At 40.3% G+C, this 18,910-nt stretch overlaps 1 protein-coding gene across 2 annotated transcripts in view; it reads left to right on the top strand.

The window, feature by feature from the left end:
* The window catches only part of LOC124711422 (phosphatidylinositol transfer protein alpha isoform), a 194,296-nt gene extending 176,287 nt beyond the window's left edge, over positions 1 to 18,009 (top strand). Inside the window, exons 5-9 of one of the 2 annotated variants that reach the window (XM_047241488.1) lie at positions 1,160 to 1,237; positions 7,689 to 7,853; positions 11,013 to 11,134; positions 11,296 to 11,386; positions 15,889 to 18,009. In XM_047241488.1, the coding sequence (XP_047097444.1) occupies positions 1,160 to 1,237; positions 7,689 to 7,853; positions 11,013 to 11,134; positions 11,296 to 11,386; positions 15,889 to 15,936 (504 nt within the window). In that variant the 3' untranslated portion in view covers positions 15,937 to 18,009. Of the gene's footprint in view, positions 1 to 871; positions 950 to 1,159; positions 1,238 to 7,688; positions 7,854 to 11,012; positions 11,135 to 11,295; positions 11,387 to 15,888 lie in introns of both variants that reach the window. The other variant, XM_047241487.1, reaches the window with a different exon arrangement.
* Positions 18,010 to 18,910: the final 901 nt, after the last annotated feature.

The following is an 18,910-nucleotide window of genomic DNA, read 5'->3' as shown; positions in this document are numbered from 1 at the left end:
TTTTTCTAAAGGATAACGTAATACATTTGAAGATGATTTTATGCTTGTTTATGGTGTCTGTCTATGCAGCTGTGGAGCACTCCTTCATATAAATATCAGAAATTTGGAATATTACATAGACTTCCATTCAGGATGCTTTGTTATTAGTAATTGAATGGGGAAAGTAGTAGTGCAATAAGTTTTAAAATGAAATATTAAATTTGTAATAGAGTATCTACATATGTTGATCACGTGGCAAGTAATTAGATATTGGTGTTGCAATACTTGGCATAATGACATGCTACTTTCCCCATGGCAGAAAAAGCAGTGGAACAAATAAAATACACTTAGTATGGCTTTACTTGGAAGAGCAGGACAGGGAATATAGTATTTTATTCTGTTGCAAGAAAGAAATATAGCATTATTTTCAGTATCCAGCAGGAGAAGCAGCTAGGATGTTTAAATTGATTTAGTGTTATATTTTCACTTATATAGAGTGAACAACTGTAAATAAGAAAGTTTTTATTGTGTGTCATTGAGAAAATGATGATATGGTTGATAAAAAACAAAATATGCTTTTGGTGACAGAAGGTTCACTTTCCCCTCTGTTTGCAGTCCTTGCTTTATTCCTCCCAGAATCAGTTGCAGAACTTCACTTACCTTGCCCTATTTTCTCCATGTTCTTCACCCCTCATCCTGTAGTCACTTTCACTTCACCTCTGAAGGAAGGAAATCTTGGAGGCCTGAAATCTGATACCATTTGTGTAAGCCATCTCATGTACACACCACTAAGACTTTTTAAAATTTGTTGTTCTTTCCTGGCTGCTTCTTCTGTCAGATAGAATGCTTTGAGATTTGTTTAAATTATGTCATTTTATTTTTCAAATTTCAGAATCCTCATTACATGAAAGAAAAGTTTCTCCTGGTAATTGAAACATTGCACGTGGGAGACAAAGGTGACCAACACAATGTGAGTGAAATGCTTTGTAGCAAGCTGTTTCTCTATTTTTGTGTGCTTCTTTTGTCCACAGGTTCTGAAGTTAAGAAGTCTGCTGTTCTTTCTCACCTGCATTCCCATTTTTCATGTTCCTTCAAATATATTTTCCCACTAATTGTGCCGTGGTGTTCTTTCTGTTTTTCATCATGCTTACTTCAAACTGCTGTTGGTGGTGGCAAACAGAATCCTGGCTACATGAAAGAGAATTTCATCATTGTTATAGAATCATTACATTTAGGAGACACAGGACATCAGAATAACGTAAGTTAGGGGCTGTTAATACATTGTAGACTTTCATTAGTTACCATGCATTGTAAACCATATTTTCCCCTTAACTTTAATGCATGACGGCTAGTGATGTAGAATGTGATGTAATAATATTTACTGTTTGTTGTGTTAATACTTACTAGAATTTGGTTGTAGGAAGTGGTTGTGGTTGTTACAGTAGAGGTACTACTCTTAATGAAACTTGGAACAATCTGTGCTTTTTGTACAACTTGACATGTAATTTTTACAGTAAAGTTATCTTCGCACTTACAGTATTAATTCTCTTGCACTTCTGTATTTTTCCACTCTTAGGAGAGACTGACTACTCAAAATAGCTTCAACCAATGTACAAAAATGCTAGGTAAAATAGTGAAAATTCTCTTGCTATGGTGTCTTATTTCCTTACCTTTTAATTATTTTAGAGACTTTGATTTTTTTGTTTTCCTCCCACATTTTTATGGTAACTGGATAGTGCTATTGTTAATAACAATTTTTGAGAGATATTTTTACTTCCCCATTACAACTTTGTCAGTTGCTAGTGTCATAGCAAGTGTCAGGAAAATCTGGTTAACCTGGGTGAGATCCTTTTGAAATAAATTCAGTCTTACCGCTTTGAAGGGTTCGTATACCAGCAGCAAGGCTGAGATTGCTTCCCATATGAATACTGAAGGCGTTGTTGTTAATGAAATGAAATGAGCGTATTGCATCGTTGGCCCGGAGGCCCCTATTCGGGAAGTTCGGTCGCCAAATGCAAGTCTTATTTCATTCGATGCCACATTAGGCGACTTTCGTGTCAGTGATGAGGATGAAATGATGATTAGGGCAACACAACACCCAGTCCCTGAGTGGAGAAAATCTCCAACCCGGCAGGGAATCGAACCTGGGCCCCGCTTGCATTGGGAGCAAGCAAGTTACCTCCCAGCTAATCAGGCAGACATTGTTGTTAATGAGAAGTACTCAGTGCCATAATGATGAAACATGGCTTTAATAATGAGGTGAGAGCAGTAGCTAATTTTGGAGAAAAACCGTATAGGGTTTACAATGAGTAGGAGTGTAAACATACACCTGTTGAAATGTGTGTATGTCATGGACTGCTGATAATGTGCTGAAAAGTAAAGATACATTATGATTTCAAGACATTCCTACTTCTAGATGCAGTTTTTCTGAGTAAGAAGCAACTGACTGTCGCTACCTTGTCAATTCTTGAAATGTGAGTGGCAATGTATTGTACAACTTCACATATAATTACGGGGATTTTCTGCAAATCGATTTTAATAAAAGCTACTGTAAGGAGAAAACATGTTAAAATATTTTATTAATGAAGGAATGAGTGCCTGCACACTTCCTCCCACTGCTATACTCTCACCCTCATCTGTGAACATTCTACAACTTCTTCTATAGATACTCTCTGTTCACTGGTCTCTCTCTCTCTCTCTCTCTCTAAATAATGTTAAGCATCAGAAATAAAGAATTAAATATGTGACTTAAAACTGTCCAAGGAAAAACACTTTGTATGGCCTATTTTAGATTTTTAGATAATATGCTGTAATTATGAAGAATAAATAAGTAAAAATAAAAGCTCATTGTTCCCTGGTTTCTGTAAGTCACAGCTTGTGACCAAACCCTATCTTCGTTTTGTTTGTTATACAACACAGAAAATCTTAACGTGTTAATCAATTACATTACCATACTGCACCCTCTGTGTACTTCGGCATTTTCAGTTCAGCTAAACTGGGCACTCCTGCCTCCCTCATTAACTTCTACAACTGTATAATTGTAAAAGTGTTCGCTAACTGCTTATGGTTTTAAACATTTGAGCTGTATGTTTTTTTTCAGGTTGCTATGCTTGTGGTTACATTCATATAACCTTCGCGTAATTTGAGACCAGTTTTTGGCAGATTACATTCAAAACGGGGCAAACAGTTGCCTGTTTCCTAACTGTGTTGTTGTAAAAGTGTACTAGTCTTTTGGTTGTCATCTTGAGATTGTCATAAAATTTGTGACATTTCGAGCTTATAGCTTTCACTGTAAAAGGAGAGCAAGTATCTGTTTTTTAATAATATTGTATCATCAAATTGTACTACTCTGATTTTTACTGTCAATACATTGTAGTGGAAGTATTTCTCTTAGTTTACTTCTTAATGTTCATCTGAAAGGGAGACTGAAGATACTACTTTCCATAAGCAGAATCATTGCATTTTCTGTATGAAGAAAAGCTTATCTATTTTTAATTGTTTTTTGTGTAATTTCAACCAACACAACCAAAGAAACACACTACAAATATCAGAACATGTCATTCAAATAAGTTATTACACCTACAGCTGTATACATACATCTTAAGCCACCATATGATGCCTAGCAGAGGGTACCGTGTACCACTATTCCTCACTTCCTTTCCCTCCACTGAGGGAAAAAACGACTACCTAGACGCCTCCATACAAGCCCTAATCTCTCTAATCTTACCTTCATAGTCCTTACATGAAATGTACATTGGCAGTAGTAGAATGGTTCTGCTGTCAGCTTCAAATGCTGATCATTGAAACTTGCTTAATAGTGTTTCACAGAAAGAATGTTGGCTTCCCTCTGGGAATTCCCACTTGAGTTCACAAAACACCTCTGTAATACTCGTATTAATTGAACCTGCCACTATCAAATTTAGCAGTATGCCCCCCCTCTCTCCCCCCCTCTCTCCCCCCCCTCTCCCCCCTCTTCCCCCCCCTCTCTCCCCCCCTCTCTCCCCCCCCTCTCTCCCCCCCTCTCTCCCCCCCCTCTCTCCCCCCCTTCCCCCCTCACCCCCCCCCCTCTCTCCCCCCTCTCTCTCCCCCCTCTCTCTCCCCCCCTCTCTCTCCCCCCCTCTCTCCCCCCCCTCTCTCTCCCCCCTCTCTCTCCCCCCTCTCTCTCCCCCCTCTCTCTCCCCCCTCTCTCTCCCCCCTCTCTCTCCCCCCCTCTCTCCTCTCCCCCCCTCCCCCTCTCTCCCCCCCTCTCTCCCCCCTCTCCTCTCCCCCCTCTCTCCCCCCCCTCTCTCTCCCCCTCTCTCTCCCCCCTCTCTCCTCTCCCCCCCTTCTCTCCCCCCCTCTCTCTCCCCCCTCTCTCTCCCCCCTCTCTCTCCCCCCCTCTCTCTCCCCCCTCTCGTCTCCCCCCCTCTCTCTCCCCCCTCCTCTCTCTCTCCCCCCTCTCCTCTCCCCCCTCGTCTCTCCCCCCCCCTCTCTCTCCCCCCCCTCTCTCTCCTCCCTCTCTCCCCCCCTCTCTCTCCTCCCCCCTCTCTCTCCCTCCCCCCTCTCTCTCTCCCCCCTCTCTCTCTCCCCCCCTCTCTCTCTCCCCCCCCCTCTCTCTCCCCCCCTCTCTCTCCCTCCTCCCCCCCTCTCTCTCTCCACCCCCCTCTCTCTCTCCCCCCCCTCTCTCTCCCCCCCCTCTCTCTCCTCTCCCCCCCCCCCTCTCTCTCCCCCCCCCTCTCTCTCCCCCCCTCGCTCCCCCCTCTCTCTCTCCCCCCCTCTCCCTCCCCCCCCTCTCTCTCCCCCCCCTCTCTCTCCCCCCCTCTCTCCCCCCCCTCTCTCTCCCCCCCTCTCTCTCCCCCCCCTCTCTCCCCCCCCCCTCTCTCTCCCCCCTCTCCTCTCCCCCCTCTCTCTCCCCCCTCTCCCCCCCTCTCTCTCTCCCCCCTCTCTCTCTCCCCCCTCTCTCTCTCTCCCCCCCTCTCCCCCCTCTCTCTCCCCCCCTCTCTCTCCCCCCCTCTCTCTCTCCCCCCCTCTCTCTCCCCCCCTCTCTCTCTCCCCCCCCTCTCTCTCTCCCCCCCCTCTCTCTCCCCCCCTCTCTCCCCCCCCTCTCTCCCCCCCTCTCTCTCTCCCCCCTCTCTCTCCTCCCCCCTCTCTCTCTCCCCCCTCTCTCTCTCCCCCCTCTCTCTCTCCCCCCCCCCTCTCTCTCTCCCCCCTCTCTCCCCCCCCTCTCTCTCTCCCCCCCTCTCTCTCTCCCCACCCTCTCTCTTCCCCCCCCCCTCTCCCCCCCTCTCTCCCCCCCCTCTTTCTTCAAATGATAGTTTTGCAATCATGATGGAATTGGGTGTCTGTAAAAAACATCCAGTAATTGAGTTCACCTAGACCTTTTAAAACGTATCCAGATAATTTTCACCATCTCGTCTCACTTTTGACTTTGATAGGCACAATATTTCTGCTGATTGCAATGTACACTACCTTCCTATGGTTAATCTGTCTTTGCGATTTATGTTCCATGCGTTGCAAAATATTTCAGAGCTTTCTACTTATAGTTTCAGCCAGCATGATAACTTCCATGGAGGTTGGTAAATTTGGAAACTCCATTACAAATGCTTCAACAATTTGCTGATTTTGACATTTTAAATATCTTTACTTTGTACACAATCTGATTTTGCTCTCTGCATATCGACTGACAAGTGTGTCCATCAGAGGACCTCAAACTATTTGTGTGTGTCAGCATGAGGAAAGAGGCATTGTGTGGACATACCTCTAGAGACAGTAGTCAGTGTTGATGGCACCAAGCGGGCATATGCATTACAGGACATTTGGTCATCCTCTGTTCAGAGTTTCACCTCTTTCTTAAAGATGAACTCGTTTATTACTGCTAAAGAGTTTGTGGAGGTCCATTCAGTGTAAGCTTCCACACCGGTACTGACATCATTTAAAACTTCCAGGCTAATAGACCGTGGTCGATGTATAAAACTTTCCCTAGTGTTTCCTCTCTGAATGCAGGGAGACATCTTCGGAGGCAAAGGGGTGAACTGCAACCAGAACTCCAAGGAGTGACGAATATATAGGCAGTGTAGAGGGCACACACAGTCTATCACGTGGTGCCGGCTATGAGATTATTTCTGTTAATCCCAACATTCTCTATGAGTTAGTGTAAGATTACTTTCAGGACGTGACTTAGAACTTAAGGAGTTGAAGTTGACACAGACCTCGGGCTGATGACGATTACGTGGTGAAATCTATGAAAATTGTTATTGGTAGTTTGTATTTTACTTTTGTGGTGTTATCCTGTGGAAAGTGGAACTTTGTTTTCTGAATTACCATCATAAATGCAAATGAGTGTTTGGCATCATTGGCCGGGAGGCCCCTTGCGGGATAGGTCCGGCCGCCTTGCTGCAGGTCTTATTACATTCAACGCCGCATTGGGTGACTTGCTCGCCGGATGGGGATGAAATGATGATGAAGACAGCACAACACCCAGTCCCTGAGCGGAGAAAATCCCCTCCCAGCCGGGAATCGAACCCAGGCCCGTAGGAGGCAATCTGTCACGCTGACCACTCAGCTATCGGGGTGGGCATTACCATCATAGAAACAACTGTACAGACCTATCTTAAAAGCTAGCGAAGCCCATTTTCAACATGCAAAAGGGGGTGAATTATTATTTTCATCGAAAAAGAAAGTTTTCACTTTCGTTTTGTGTGGCACTCTGTAGTGGTAATTGAAAAATAAATTTTGATAAGAGGAAATTAACTAGGGTGCCATTAATTAAAAGCAGCAGCCAGTTAAAAATGGCACTGACAAATTTACCACTATGAGAGAGAAAATTAATAATTCAAGATTTTGTCTAACCTGCTTTGATACCGATGGAGTGGACTAACCACGCAAATCATTTGTTGGACATATGCTGATCATTAATATTAAGCATTATGCACAGAAATGCTGCCTGGGAACTGCATTTACAGATCAGCTTAACAGATCTCAGGGTCACACTCAAGTGGCTGCTACAAGTTTGAACATCAATGATGTCAGCAGGGGCCAGGAAATGATGTCAGCAGACTTGCAGTTCTCCTAGCTGAAACATACAAATGTTAGCAGGCAAGGTTAACATTATTGAAATTTTGATAAACAATAACAATTATATTGACGATTATTTTACGTAGACGAGAGATATTTTCAAGGTGTGTAAAATATTCAAGTAAAAGAGTGGAGACATCAATAGAGAGCGGGCCTCAGGAGAGAGCGAAACAGATGCTGCTCGTGTTTATATATGACTAAACAACTGAAGGCAAATTTACTGTCACTTAACCTAAGTATCTTCCTGTTCTGAAGGCCTCTTGTGTGGAAAAATGTTTGAGAGACTTCGCTGCACTCCTTTCTGGTGTGGCTGACTGCATAAAATCTGATTGTTGACACTGCTTGCACTGCGACTGATGCATTAATTGGAAATTAAAAAATACAGTTGCTCTCCTTTGCTAGTTTTAACATCTGTATTCTGTCCCACATATAAGAAAAATTAATCACTGTTTTACATTCTAAGACAACTTAAAGACAATACACAGAATTAATACAAAAGTACAGCGTTTCTTACATAGGTTTGCATAAATTATTTTTGTTTTGGGGGCTTAAATTTATTTACACACAAAAAGAAACATTTCAGGGTCATCTACTGTATAGCCTCAAAGGAACAAAATTTGGATGCTGTAAATGAGCAACGCCTTCTGTTTTTTCAGGTGCATGAACTACCCCCAGAAAAACTGAAAATGAGGGAAATAGTTCATATAGATATTGCCAATGACCCAGTATCCAGCAATGATTACAAAGCAGATGAGGACCCCACGACATTCAAGAGCCAGAAGACAGGCAGAGGTCCCCTCACTGGGCAGTGGATGGACAAGGTGAGGCTGGAGTGTGCGTGCACACTCTTTTTCTTTTGTGTATACATACACACCATGTACATTTTATTAATATTTTGAACTTCTAATCACAGTATGCAGGAGCTTTGTGAATTCTAGATATGAAATTTTGTTTACAGTTTTGGAAACCTGTTATCTAGGCATAGGGTTTTTGACTAGTAATCAAAACATCCTGGGTCCCAGTTTCGAACCTCACCACTGCTTAAATATTGCATAAGAATCATTAGGAATGATGACTGAAGACTTCTGCCATAAGAAGTCACTATCTTTCTGCCAGTGGCCCTGTCAAAGAGGACAAAGGAGACAGAGATTCAGGGCACCCTCTTGCCCTTGGGATGGGAAACTGCCTCTAAAAGGTGAAAGGATCAGCAAAGACCAATGGTATGAAGATGCAGCAGGCAGTGGAAACCACTGCATTGAAGACACTTAATATATAGATATATTCACAGGACATGTGAAGTGTAATTGAAGATGTGTCATGGTGATCTCTCCATTGGCAAAAGATTCTGAACTAGTCCTCAATGTGGAACTCCGGTAGGGAACTGCCAACTGAGTGACCAAGAGAAAAAGGTGCAATAAGGAACAAAAGGGCAACATTCTAAGAGTTGGGGTGTGGAATGTCAGAAGTTTGAATGTGGAAGGGAAGGTAAAAAAATCTGGAAAAGGAAATGCTAAGCCTCAATCTAGATATAGTGAGAATCACTGCAGTGAAATAGAAAGAAGACAGGATTTTTGGTCCGATGATATATGTGCTGATGTCTTAAGACAAGATGAAGTAGTACACAAAGTGTAAGAGGAGACTGAGTGGGTAATTCAGTATGTAAAGTGAGATGATGATGATAAAAAATCAAATATTGGATTGTAAGGCATACCTATAAGCACATATAGGCTTGGATCACAATATAGTAATGATGAAGAGTAGACTGAAGTTGAAGTGAACAGTGAGGAAGAATCAGTGCACTAAGAAGTCAGATACGGAAATGCTTACGAATGAAGAGAGAGGCTGAAGTTCACTGAGGTTGCAGGTACTGCTATATACTGAAATACTGAATAACACAGCAGGCAGTTCAGTTAAAGAGTAGTGGGCACCCCTAAAAAGAGCAGTTGCAAATTTTGGGAAGACAAACATAGGTGTTAGGAAAGTAATGGAAAAACAGACCAGATACTTAAATTGATTGATGAAGGAAGCACTGAAATGTGCAGGAAAAGACAGGAATACAGCAATATAAATCCCTTAGGGATGAAAGAAATAGAGGCGCAGGAACCCAAATGAAATAGCTGCAGGAAAAATGTAAAGAAAGTCAAAAAGAAATAATAGTCAGGAGGACTGACTGAGCCCATAGAAAGTTCAAAATGGCCTTCACTGAAATTGAAATTGGAAATGTGCAATGGGATTTCTCCTGTTAGAGGTGAGAACAGATATATGGAAAGAATACATTGAAGGCCTCAGTGGGAGGGATAGAAGAATAAACTGAAGTCAGCGTAGTAGAGATAGGGGCTCAAGAATCAGTCAGAATTTGAGAGAGCTTTGGAAGACATAAGGTCAAATAAGGCAGAAGGAATAGACAACATTACTTCAGAATTTCTAAAATTGTTGCAGAAGTGGCCACCAAACAACGCTCAAGGTTGGTATGCAGAATCTAGGAGACTGCCAACATACTATCAGGCTTTCGAAAAAGAAATCATTGACAATTTTCTGAAGATTGCAAGGCAGATGAAGTGTGAAAACTATCACACAATCGGCTTAACAGCTGATGATGACCATTTTGGCATTAGGCAACGTAAAGGCACCAGAGAGACAGTCCTAACATTGCACTGGACAATTGGAAGCAAGCCCAAAGAAAAATACACACATTCACAGGATTTGTCTGCTTGAAAAAACAAAGATGAGTAAGAAATTGGGAATGATGAGTAATACGACAGTATGTACAGTACAAGAACCAAGAGGGGACAATAAAATATGAAGTTCAAAAACAAAGTGCTTGGATTAAAAAGGGTGTAAGACAGAATGCAGTCATTTGCCCTTATTGCTCAGTCTATGCATCAGAGAAGCAGTGGGGGGAATGAAAGAAATGTTCAAGAGTGAGATTAAAATTCAGGCTGAAGGGATATCGGTGATAAGATTCAGTGACGACATTGCTATTATTAGTGAGGGTGAAGATTTATTACAGGGTTTGCTGAATGGAATGGATATCCTGATGAGTACAGAATTTGGATTGAGAGTAAACTGAAGAGAGACAACAGAAATGAGACTTAACATCAAAATTGGTGATCACAAAGTAGATTAAGTTAAGGAACCCTGCTACCTTGGAAACAAAATAAAGTATGACATATGAAGCAAGGCGGACATCAAGACAGACTAGCACAGGCAAAGAGGGCATTCCTGCCTGGGGAAGTCTTGTAGTATCAAAAATGGGCCTTAATTTCAGGAAGAAATTTCTGAGAAGGTACATTTTGAGCACATCATTGTATGACAGAGAATCATGGACCATTGGGAAACTGGAAAAGAACAGAATTGAAGCAGTTCAAATTTGACTCTACAGAGGAATGTTGAAAATTAAATGGACTGATAAGGAATGAGATGGTCCTCTGCAGAATCAGTGAAGAAAGGAACATGTGGAACACACAACAAAAAGGGCGAGGATGATAAGATGTGTTAAGACATCAGAGAAAAACTTTCATGGTAGTAGAGGGTAAAATCTGTAGAGGAATACAGAAATCAGAATTCATACAAGAAATAGAGGGTGCAGGTTGCAGTTGCTACTCTGAGCTGAAGAGGTTGAGACAGAAGAGGAATTCATGGCTGGCCACATCACACCAGTCAGAAGACTGATGACTCGAAAAGGTATGGCCATTAAAAATTAGCCAGGGTCATGCACCTAATCTGATGTGAAAAAATACAAAAAAGTCAGCTATCACATCAAGTATTCCTGTTCTGGAAATATTTACAGAACATTAGTGTATGTATGCCATAAAATTTAAAATTTTAGATGATCATAAGTAATTAATGCCCTTTTTAATTTTGTGTGATTTGAATTGAAAGAAATCATTTTATTTTAAATATTTTTCTCTCTTGAATGTTGGTGTCATTCAGCTTTGCCTGGAACAATTTTATCAACAGTCTGGTTTTGTGAGTTGCAGGTAAATCCTGTGATGACATGTTACAAGCTAGTCACTGTAGAGTTCAAATGGTTTGGTCTACAGACACGGATAGAGAATTTCATACAGAAATCGGAGAGACGATTGTTCACCAACTTCCATAGGTACGTGAAGTGTACTATTTTAATTCAGCTGTGATTATGTTGTAAATATACAAATGAATTTAAGTCAGAATGAAATTTGCAGACAGGCAGTAAAATTGCAATTCCTACCCATTTACATGTAGTGTGACATGCATGTAACATGTGTTTCATGTTCTGTGTAGGCAAGTTTTCTGTTGGATGGATCGCTGGCACGGTCTAACGATGGAAGATATACGAGCCATAGAAGAAAAAACTAAAGAAGAATTAGATCGGGTAAGTATTCCTGATGTACCTATGCATCACGTGTGGTGATTGTTTTTCATTTTTTTCACCTTCTCGGTGGATCCACCAAAATAAATTAGCAAGATGCATTGAATTTAGAAAAGAGAATCCTTACTATCAGGTAAATATTTCCACACATCAAATCTCAAAGAAGACAGAATTTAGTTAGTTTTTACAAAGCTCATAAATTATCTATTAGTTTGATAGGAGGTTACTTCTGGCAGATGTGAAAATGCCACCTGCGTTATGAAAAATGTAGTACAGGAAAAAAAAAGCTTCCACACAGGTATACATATAATTAAGAAAGTTACACGACTGTAATTTCGGGTTGAATGTGGTGGTGGTGATATGAGTGTATGTTAACATAATTTCCGAAAGAAACTGTAAACTGTAAAATGTAAAAAACACAAAACGTGACCTACACGTACAGTGATGTAGTTATACATGAATACCACATCCTTCCCCCAGTTTTAATGAATAAATTGTAAAAGCATTATACTGACATGACACACAGGTCATCATCCATACTACTTCAGCCTATTTTCTCTGACATTACTTTCAGAATAATTAAAATACTCTAAAATTACAAATGATAAACAGTATTCTTAGCATTTGTGGCAGAAGAGGAGTGAGCTGAGAAGTTGATCTGTAAGGTTAAGTGGCGATAGAGGAGTATTCATTTACAAGAGAAAAAGAATAGAGCAAGAGGAGGAATACTAAATCAAATATTTATTTTATCTGAATAGGGAAGGAGGGAGAATATGATGGTGGTCTTTGAAAATAAAAAGGAAGGCTAGAGGTGCAAAGTGAATAAAAAACTGAGACAAGAAAAGGACAAATATTAGAAGCCAAGCAAAAAACAGGGAATATTTGGAGTTTACAGCCTAGAGAGGTTTCAAGAGTATACACTGAGGCGACAAGTCCTGGGATAGTGGCATACACATAAGCAAACGTCTGTAGTATTGCGTACACAAGTATAAGAGGACAGTGCATTGGTGGAGCTGTTATTTTTATTCTGGTGATTCATGTGAATGGGTTTCCATTGTGATTATAGCGGCACAATGGGAATTAACAGAGTTTGAATGTGGAATGGTTGTTGGAGCTAGACGCATGGAACATTCCTTTTTTGAAAATCATTAGGGAATTAAATATTCCGAGATCCACAGTGTCAAGAATGTGCTGAGAATACCAGATATTAGGCATTTCCTCTCGCCATGGAGAGTGCAGTAGCCAGTGGCCTTCCCATAACATGTAAGAGCAGTGGCCTTTGCATAGAGCAGTCATTGCTAACAGACAAGCAACGCTGCCTGAAATAACCACAGAAATCAATGTGGGACATACTACGAACATATCCATTAGTATAGTGTGCTGAAATTTGCCATTAGTGGGCTAGGACAGCAGACAGCAAATGCAGGTGCCTTTGATAACAGCATGACATCACCTGCAGTGCATGGCCTGGGATTGTGACCATAGTGGTTGGACTGTAGACAAATGGAAAACAATGGTGTGGTCAGATGAATCCCTATTTCAGTTAGTAAGAGTTGACGGTAGTGCTGGGTGTCTTGCAGAGCCCCGGAAGCCGTGGACCCGAGTTTGCAACAAGGTACTGGGTGAGCTGATGGTGGCTCCATTATGGTGTGGGCTGTGTTATGTGGATCATTGACCAAAAATGATTATGTTTGTCTACTTGAAGATCCTTTGTAACCATTCATGTTCCCAAACAATGATAGAATTTTTATGGTTGACAATGGGCTGTGTATCCGGGTGACAATTGCTTGCAATTGGTTTGAAGAGCATTCTAGACATTTTGAGTGAACGATTTGCCCATCCAGATTACCTGATACGAATCCCGTCGAACATTTATTGGACATAGTTGAGAGGTCAGTTCATGCACAAAATCCTGCACTGGCAGCACTTACACAATTATGGGTGGCAGTAGATGCAGTATGGTCCAATATTTGTGCGATATATTAGGAGATATCTCAGGGCTTTTGCCACCTCAGTGTAGAATATGCTTACAAGTACACTTTTTTTTTTTTTTTCAGTGTACTTCAGAGAAACTGATACCGGCAGAGGATCACTTTGACACAGCTTGTGAAGGCTGTCATATATACATCATTGTTAATGAATGTGCCTGTCATGTGCAGATCCTGATTTAATTTATAGTACTGACACTAATCTTCTGTTTGGGTAGGGTTGAAACAGAATGTCTCAATAAGGCCAAATAAGAAGCTACTTGCATGAGTAATAGTGGCTTAGAATTCTGGAAACCTGACAGTGGTCAAGAAAGCAATGTGATCACCCCATGCCCTCCCATACTGCAGAGAAATGACATCATATGGTAGAGGATGACAGGGTGTTCAGTCAGTATTGTGTGGCCCGTTTGATCTGATTACAATGTTACTTCACTTTGCATGTTCAGTACAAACAACTGCTCATGTAGTTAATTTAACAAAAGAGTAGCCTCTCCCATGCCCAGTCAATTTGCTATTGAGCTAGTGTTAATTCTCCAATGATACTAGAGGAAAGTAAATTATACTTTTTTCAATATACAGGGTGATTATAATTAAAGTTAAACTTTCAAACTGCTGTAGAAATAACACCACTGATCAGAATGATGCCAAATTGCAACCGAATATTGTCGGAGAAGGGGGAAAACGTATGGCAGAAGAAAATATATAGTTACAAGATGAAGCCATGGATGGCGCTGCAAGCATCATAATTTAATAGTGATTGACTAAAACTGACAAATGAATCATACAAAAATACCTAAGGTGTACATTTGACGTTAAAGAAATTGTACTACTAAATGTGCATGGGTGTACAGGTGTGTTACTGTTAGTTATGTGAACCCATCCACAAAGGCAAAGTCACATCGTATTGGATGGGAAAAACTGGTTTTTTAATTGTCCTGAGGCCAAAAACCGCATAAAAAGCATCAATCACATTGGTTTTTAATTCTCCTGAGGAGAAAAACCACATAAAAAGCATCAATCAGAAACAAATTGGATTATTAATTTCCATGTGACTGGAGCAAAACATGTTCAGTATGCTGTCCACCCTTTTCTGCAAAGAGTTGAAATCAGCAAACATCATGTTCCACAACCGATAGATATGTTTCCAGGATCATGTTCAGGATGTGTTGCACAATACGTGCCTTCAGTGCAGCTGAGTTTGCAATCTGAAAACTGAACACATCATCTTTCAGATGACTCCACAGCCAGAAGTCACACGGATTAAGGTCAGGTGAGCGGGATTGCCAGGCTGTAGGGAAATGGTGGCTGATAATCCTAGCATTTCCGAAATGGCGCTCCAGTAGCTGCTTAACTGGATTTACAATGTGCAGAGGTGCACCATCTTGCATAAAAATGATCACATCCACGCTATTGGAGAGCTGGAATGATGTGATTGTGCAAGAGATACTCACAGCACATGTCTCTTGGAAAAAATATGGCTCTATGATAAATGATGCTGTAAACCCGCACCACACAGCCACCTTTTTAGGACGAAGTGGTACTGGTTGATTTGCATGTGGATTTTCCATTGCCCATATTGGACAATTCTGTGCAATGACATGTGCTGTCAGATGGAAGTGGGCTTTATCTTGTCCACAAAACCTTCCACGGCCAGTCATTGTCCTCTTCTGTGCGAGCAAGAAATTCTAAAGCAAAGGTCTCTCTTGCTGGCAGGTCAACGGGAAGCAACTTGCGCACATGGGTAATTTTGAATGTATACAAAGGATGTTTCGTAGGATTGTATGCACCGAGCTCACGGGTATGTCCAATGTTCGGGCAATTCTCCATGCACTACACATTTGCACACCACCACTTGTCTCCTCCTGCATTGCTGTGGCCACTGCTTCCACTGATGTCAAATCAATTTGTTTCCTCCCTCTACCGGGTTGCATACCAAAAGAACCCATCTTTCTGAATTTCCTAATCTTTTCTCCAGACCCATGGCAGTCATCGGACCAACACCTTTATTAAACCCTTCAGCGTCCGGAACTTCTGCAGAGCAACGTGTGCACTGTCAACATTCTTGGAATACAGCTTTACAAGCAGTGTGTGATCCTGCATTGAGACAGTCATAGTGAATGTTGCACACCCAAAAGGAGGAAAAGCTGTGTATTCTGCGTGTTTATACAAACTTCAGTGGGTCGTGTGCATGACAGTTTTCATTTACGTATCCTGACACATACAGCTCCATCTATTGATCAGTTTTCACGCTATTGTTTTTTCTTCTGCCATATGTTTTCCCCCTTCTCCGATAATATTCCGTTGCAATTTGATGTCATTCTCATCAGTGGTGCTATTTCTACAGTGTTTTGAAAATTTAGCTTTAATTATTATCACTCTGTATATCATGCACTGTAACACAAGTGGTTACTGTAACAAAAGTGGTTACTGTAACAATTTCACAAAATCTTCTTCATTTGAACTGTTGTTCTTGCTACTGGCCAGCATTCTGTACTGATAAGGCTGTTTTTGTTTCAGCAACGTAATGTTGGGGAAGTCAGGGGAATGAAGGCAGAATCAGACTGAAGGGCGTCCAGGGAGTACTACATAGTCAAGAACTTGGAGAAAATTAAAGAGAAAATCATCTGCTACATTTCAGTAAATGTTGAATTAATTTGAATTATTAGATACGTCTTTGTGTAAAGTAAGATTTTTATATACAGCAATGTATCAGTTTTATATCTTCATGTGGTACATTGTTCGAAAGAAGAAAGTATTTTTTGTTCCTTAAAACAGTCTTATCAGCTTCACATTTGTAACATTTTGACAGATTGTTTTATTTATTTTTATATGATAGAAAATGTAAAATGCAGTTGTTGTATGCATTCTGTTTACTTCAATGAAATTCTGTTTTTAAAGTTGTTATCGGGTTTAATAGGCAGTGACCTTGTACTTCTATTGGAAGTACCATTGTAATGTGTAACTGCCCATGTTGCGTCCTCTTCCAGCACAAACAGAAAGAATAAGCAAAAATATGTTTCCTGATTACCTCCATTTAATGTTGTGATTTTCATGTATTTGGCTTTCAGTTAGAATGCTGCAGATGATGAGATCCTGCATATTTTTCTTGTACAGTTACTGCCAACTGCTATGTGTCATTGATTCAATGAGAGTTGTCCCTGATTTTAGTGATGTAGCTCCAAAAATGACTACTTAATAAAAGTATAGATTGGTGTTTAACTACTGAAAGGGAATTGTATAAAAGTGTTACTTCTCTTTCATGTTATAATGTAAAATCAAGTTGCATGCTACCAAAAACAAAAGAAATCATACAGATGTACTGTGTTAGAAATAGAAGTCATAGTTCAGTTTAAAAAAAGAATATATGTGATTGAACTGTTGCACAGGTAGCTGACGAAAAGATGTTTGTTGATGGTTATTTGGAGTAACAGGTTTTTAAGAAAGATTTAAAATAAAACTCGTACAATAAGTCAATCTATTGATGTTTAGCAAGTGCTGTTTGGAAACTGTTGACATTTTAAATGCCATGAGAATAAATTTTTCATTATAGACAAATAATCCTCACATCACCATCAGTTTTTCTCTCTTTTGTTGCCGTGTGTATTTAAAGACATTGTTAGATTTAATCATTCCATTATTCTTATGACACTGGATTTGTGGTCAGTATGAACTTTATTGATGTGCTTATATTCATACAACAGTGGAAAATGAATGTTCAGAGTCTCTTGGAAAATGGAAATATGTGTGGGATCACTTGCCTTTAAAGTCAGAACCTATGTATTTGTTGTGGAAGTGGCCAGTTTTAATTTCTGTGGGAAGACGGGTGATTGTAGACAGTAGAATTCAGAGAGCATGTGGCTTTTGAAACAAGGTGACAATATTCCACAGCACAACGAAACCTGGTTTCCTTTTTATGTATAAACATTTACGTTGTGTTCGTAATGTTCAGTTTTTGTGAGAAATGTGAACATGCCTCTTCCTCTGTCTATAACAGAGCTTTCCATGTCGTTTCTTTTAATTTGTGAAGCAAAATCTTCTTGAATAACTTCTATGTAAAGTAACACATTAGAGTAAAATAGATCATTTGATTGTGCTTTTAAGGTGGAAGATTTGTTACCAGTCATTGTGATTGTCATGAAAAATGCAGCATGAAAGTTTCACTTTGTTTGCTTAGTCATTCTTGAACTTGTGAAATCCTCAGTATTGAATACCACATTTGCTGGAAAATTACTTAGTGGTGTAGAAATTAGCTTGCAACAGTGCATCTCAGTAATTTTTTCAGCTTCAACTCGTGTAAATTACAGAAATGTGTAGGCATTTTTGTGTATGAGTAAGAATGCATTGTTCACAGTGTTAGAAATTTTGTGGAGCGTAAGCTTTCTTCCTGATGGTGTGTGAAAGTGAATGTGGTGAGCAAATGTTTATGAAAGCAAGCTCATTAAATGTCACTGTTTTGAATTGATGTAGAAATGTTGTGATGTAAATAACAAAATGAAAAACAAATATTGCCACTTTATTTAGAAGTGGACTCTTTCAGAAGGATGAATCTTAGTATTATGTATAAATTGAGAGTTCATCAGAAATGCATATTAGGAATGATTTTTTCTGTGAAAGTAAACTGCAGATTTTTAAAATGCATGCATGCTGTTTTTATTATTTCTGTAATAGATAGTATATTTACCTTCAAAATTGTGTTTAGAGAGAGAGAGAGAGAGAGAGAGAGAGAGAGAGAGAGAGATTCTTTAGTGCTAGTGGTTTCTGATACAGCAAATAACTCTTGTGTGTTTTCTGCACCTGTGAAACATCGGAATTTTGATTTCAGTGAAATTATTCCTTGTGCCATTTTTTATTTCTAAGCAGCTGTTGTACATTATTCCTCAAAAATCAGGCCAGGCACGCTGTTACACACATCATGTTCTGGTGTGGCCGGCAGCAGCCACAAAGGTGTCAACATGCTAAAAGTATTTGTGACTTACCGTGTTGTTCATCAACAATCCTTAAGTGATTAACAGCCATTGAGTTAAATAAAATCCAGCATACATAAAATAAGCTTTTTCCGGGGTATACAGGATGCAACAAAAAAATCTGATACTTTTTGGTTAATAACAACTTGAATATAGCGCACAGTTTTCAGTGTTGTGTACTGTCATTGTTTTTGTGGTACCATTTCAGTAGTCATGTGGTCTTGCGGGCACTGTGTATTTATTGTGGAAACTGTTTTCAAGTGTTGATTTCTACATTTGTGCTTGCTCTGTTCTGCCAAGAGTCTAGTGTGGGCCGAAAAGCAACTCTTCCACCCTGTAACAGAATTTGTTAGGAATGAAAAACCTTAGGCAAAAACTTCAAGCTCTAAAATGAATCGTAACTGGCCACACAGTGTTGGTTACTATACCAGCCAACTCAGAAACATTTATCTACTACAAATCTCTCTGTAAGCAAATACAGGGTGATTCAAAAAGAATACCACAACTTTAGGAATTTAAAACTCTGCAACAACAAAAGGCAGAGCTAAGCACTATCTGTCGGCGAATTAAGGGAG

Source organism: Schistocerca piceifrons, chromosome 8 (genome assembly GCF_021461385.2).
Source record: "Schistocerca piceifrons isolate TAMUIC-IGC-003096 chromosome 8, iqSchPice1.1, whole genome shotgun sequence".
In the NCBI taxonomy this organism is placed as follows: domain Eukaryota; kingdom Metazoa; phylum Arthropoda; class Insecta; order Orthoptera; family Acrididae; genus Schistocerca; species Schistocerca piceifrons.
The sequence above is the reverse complement of the archived record's forward strand: the minus strand, read 5'-3'. Positions and strand labels throughout refer to the sequence as shown.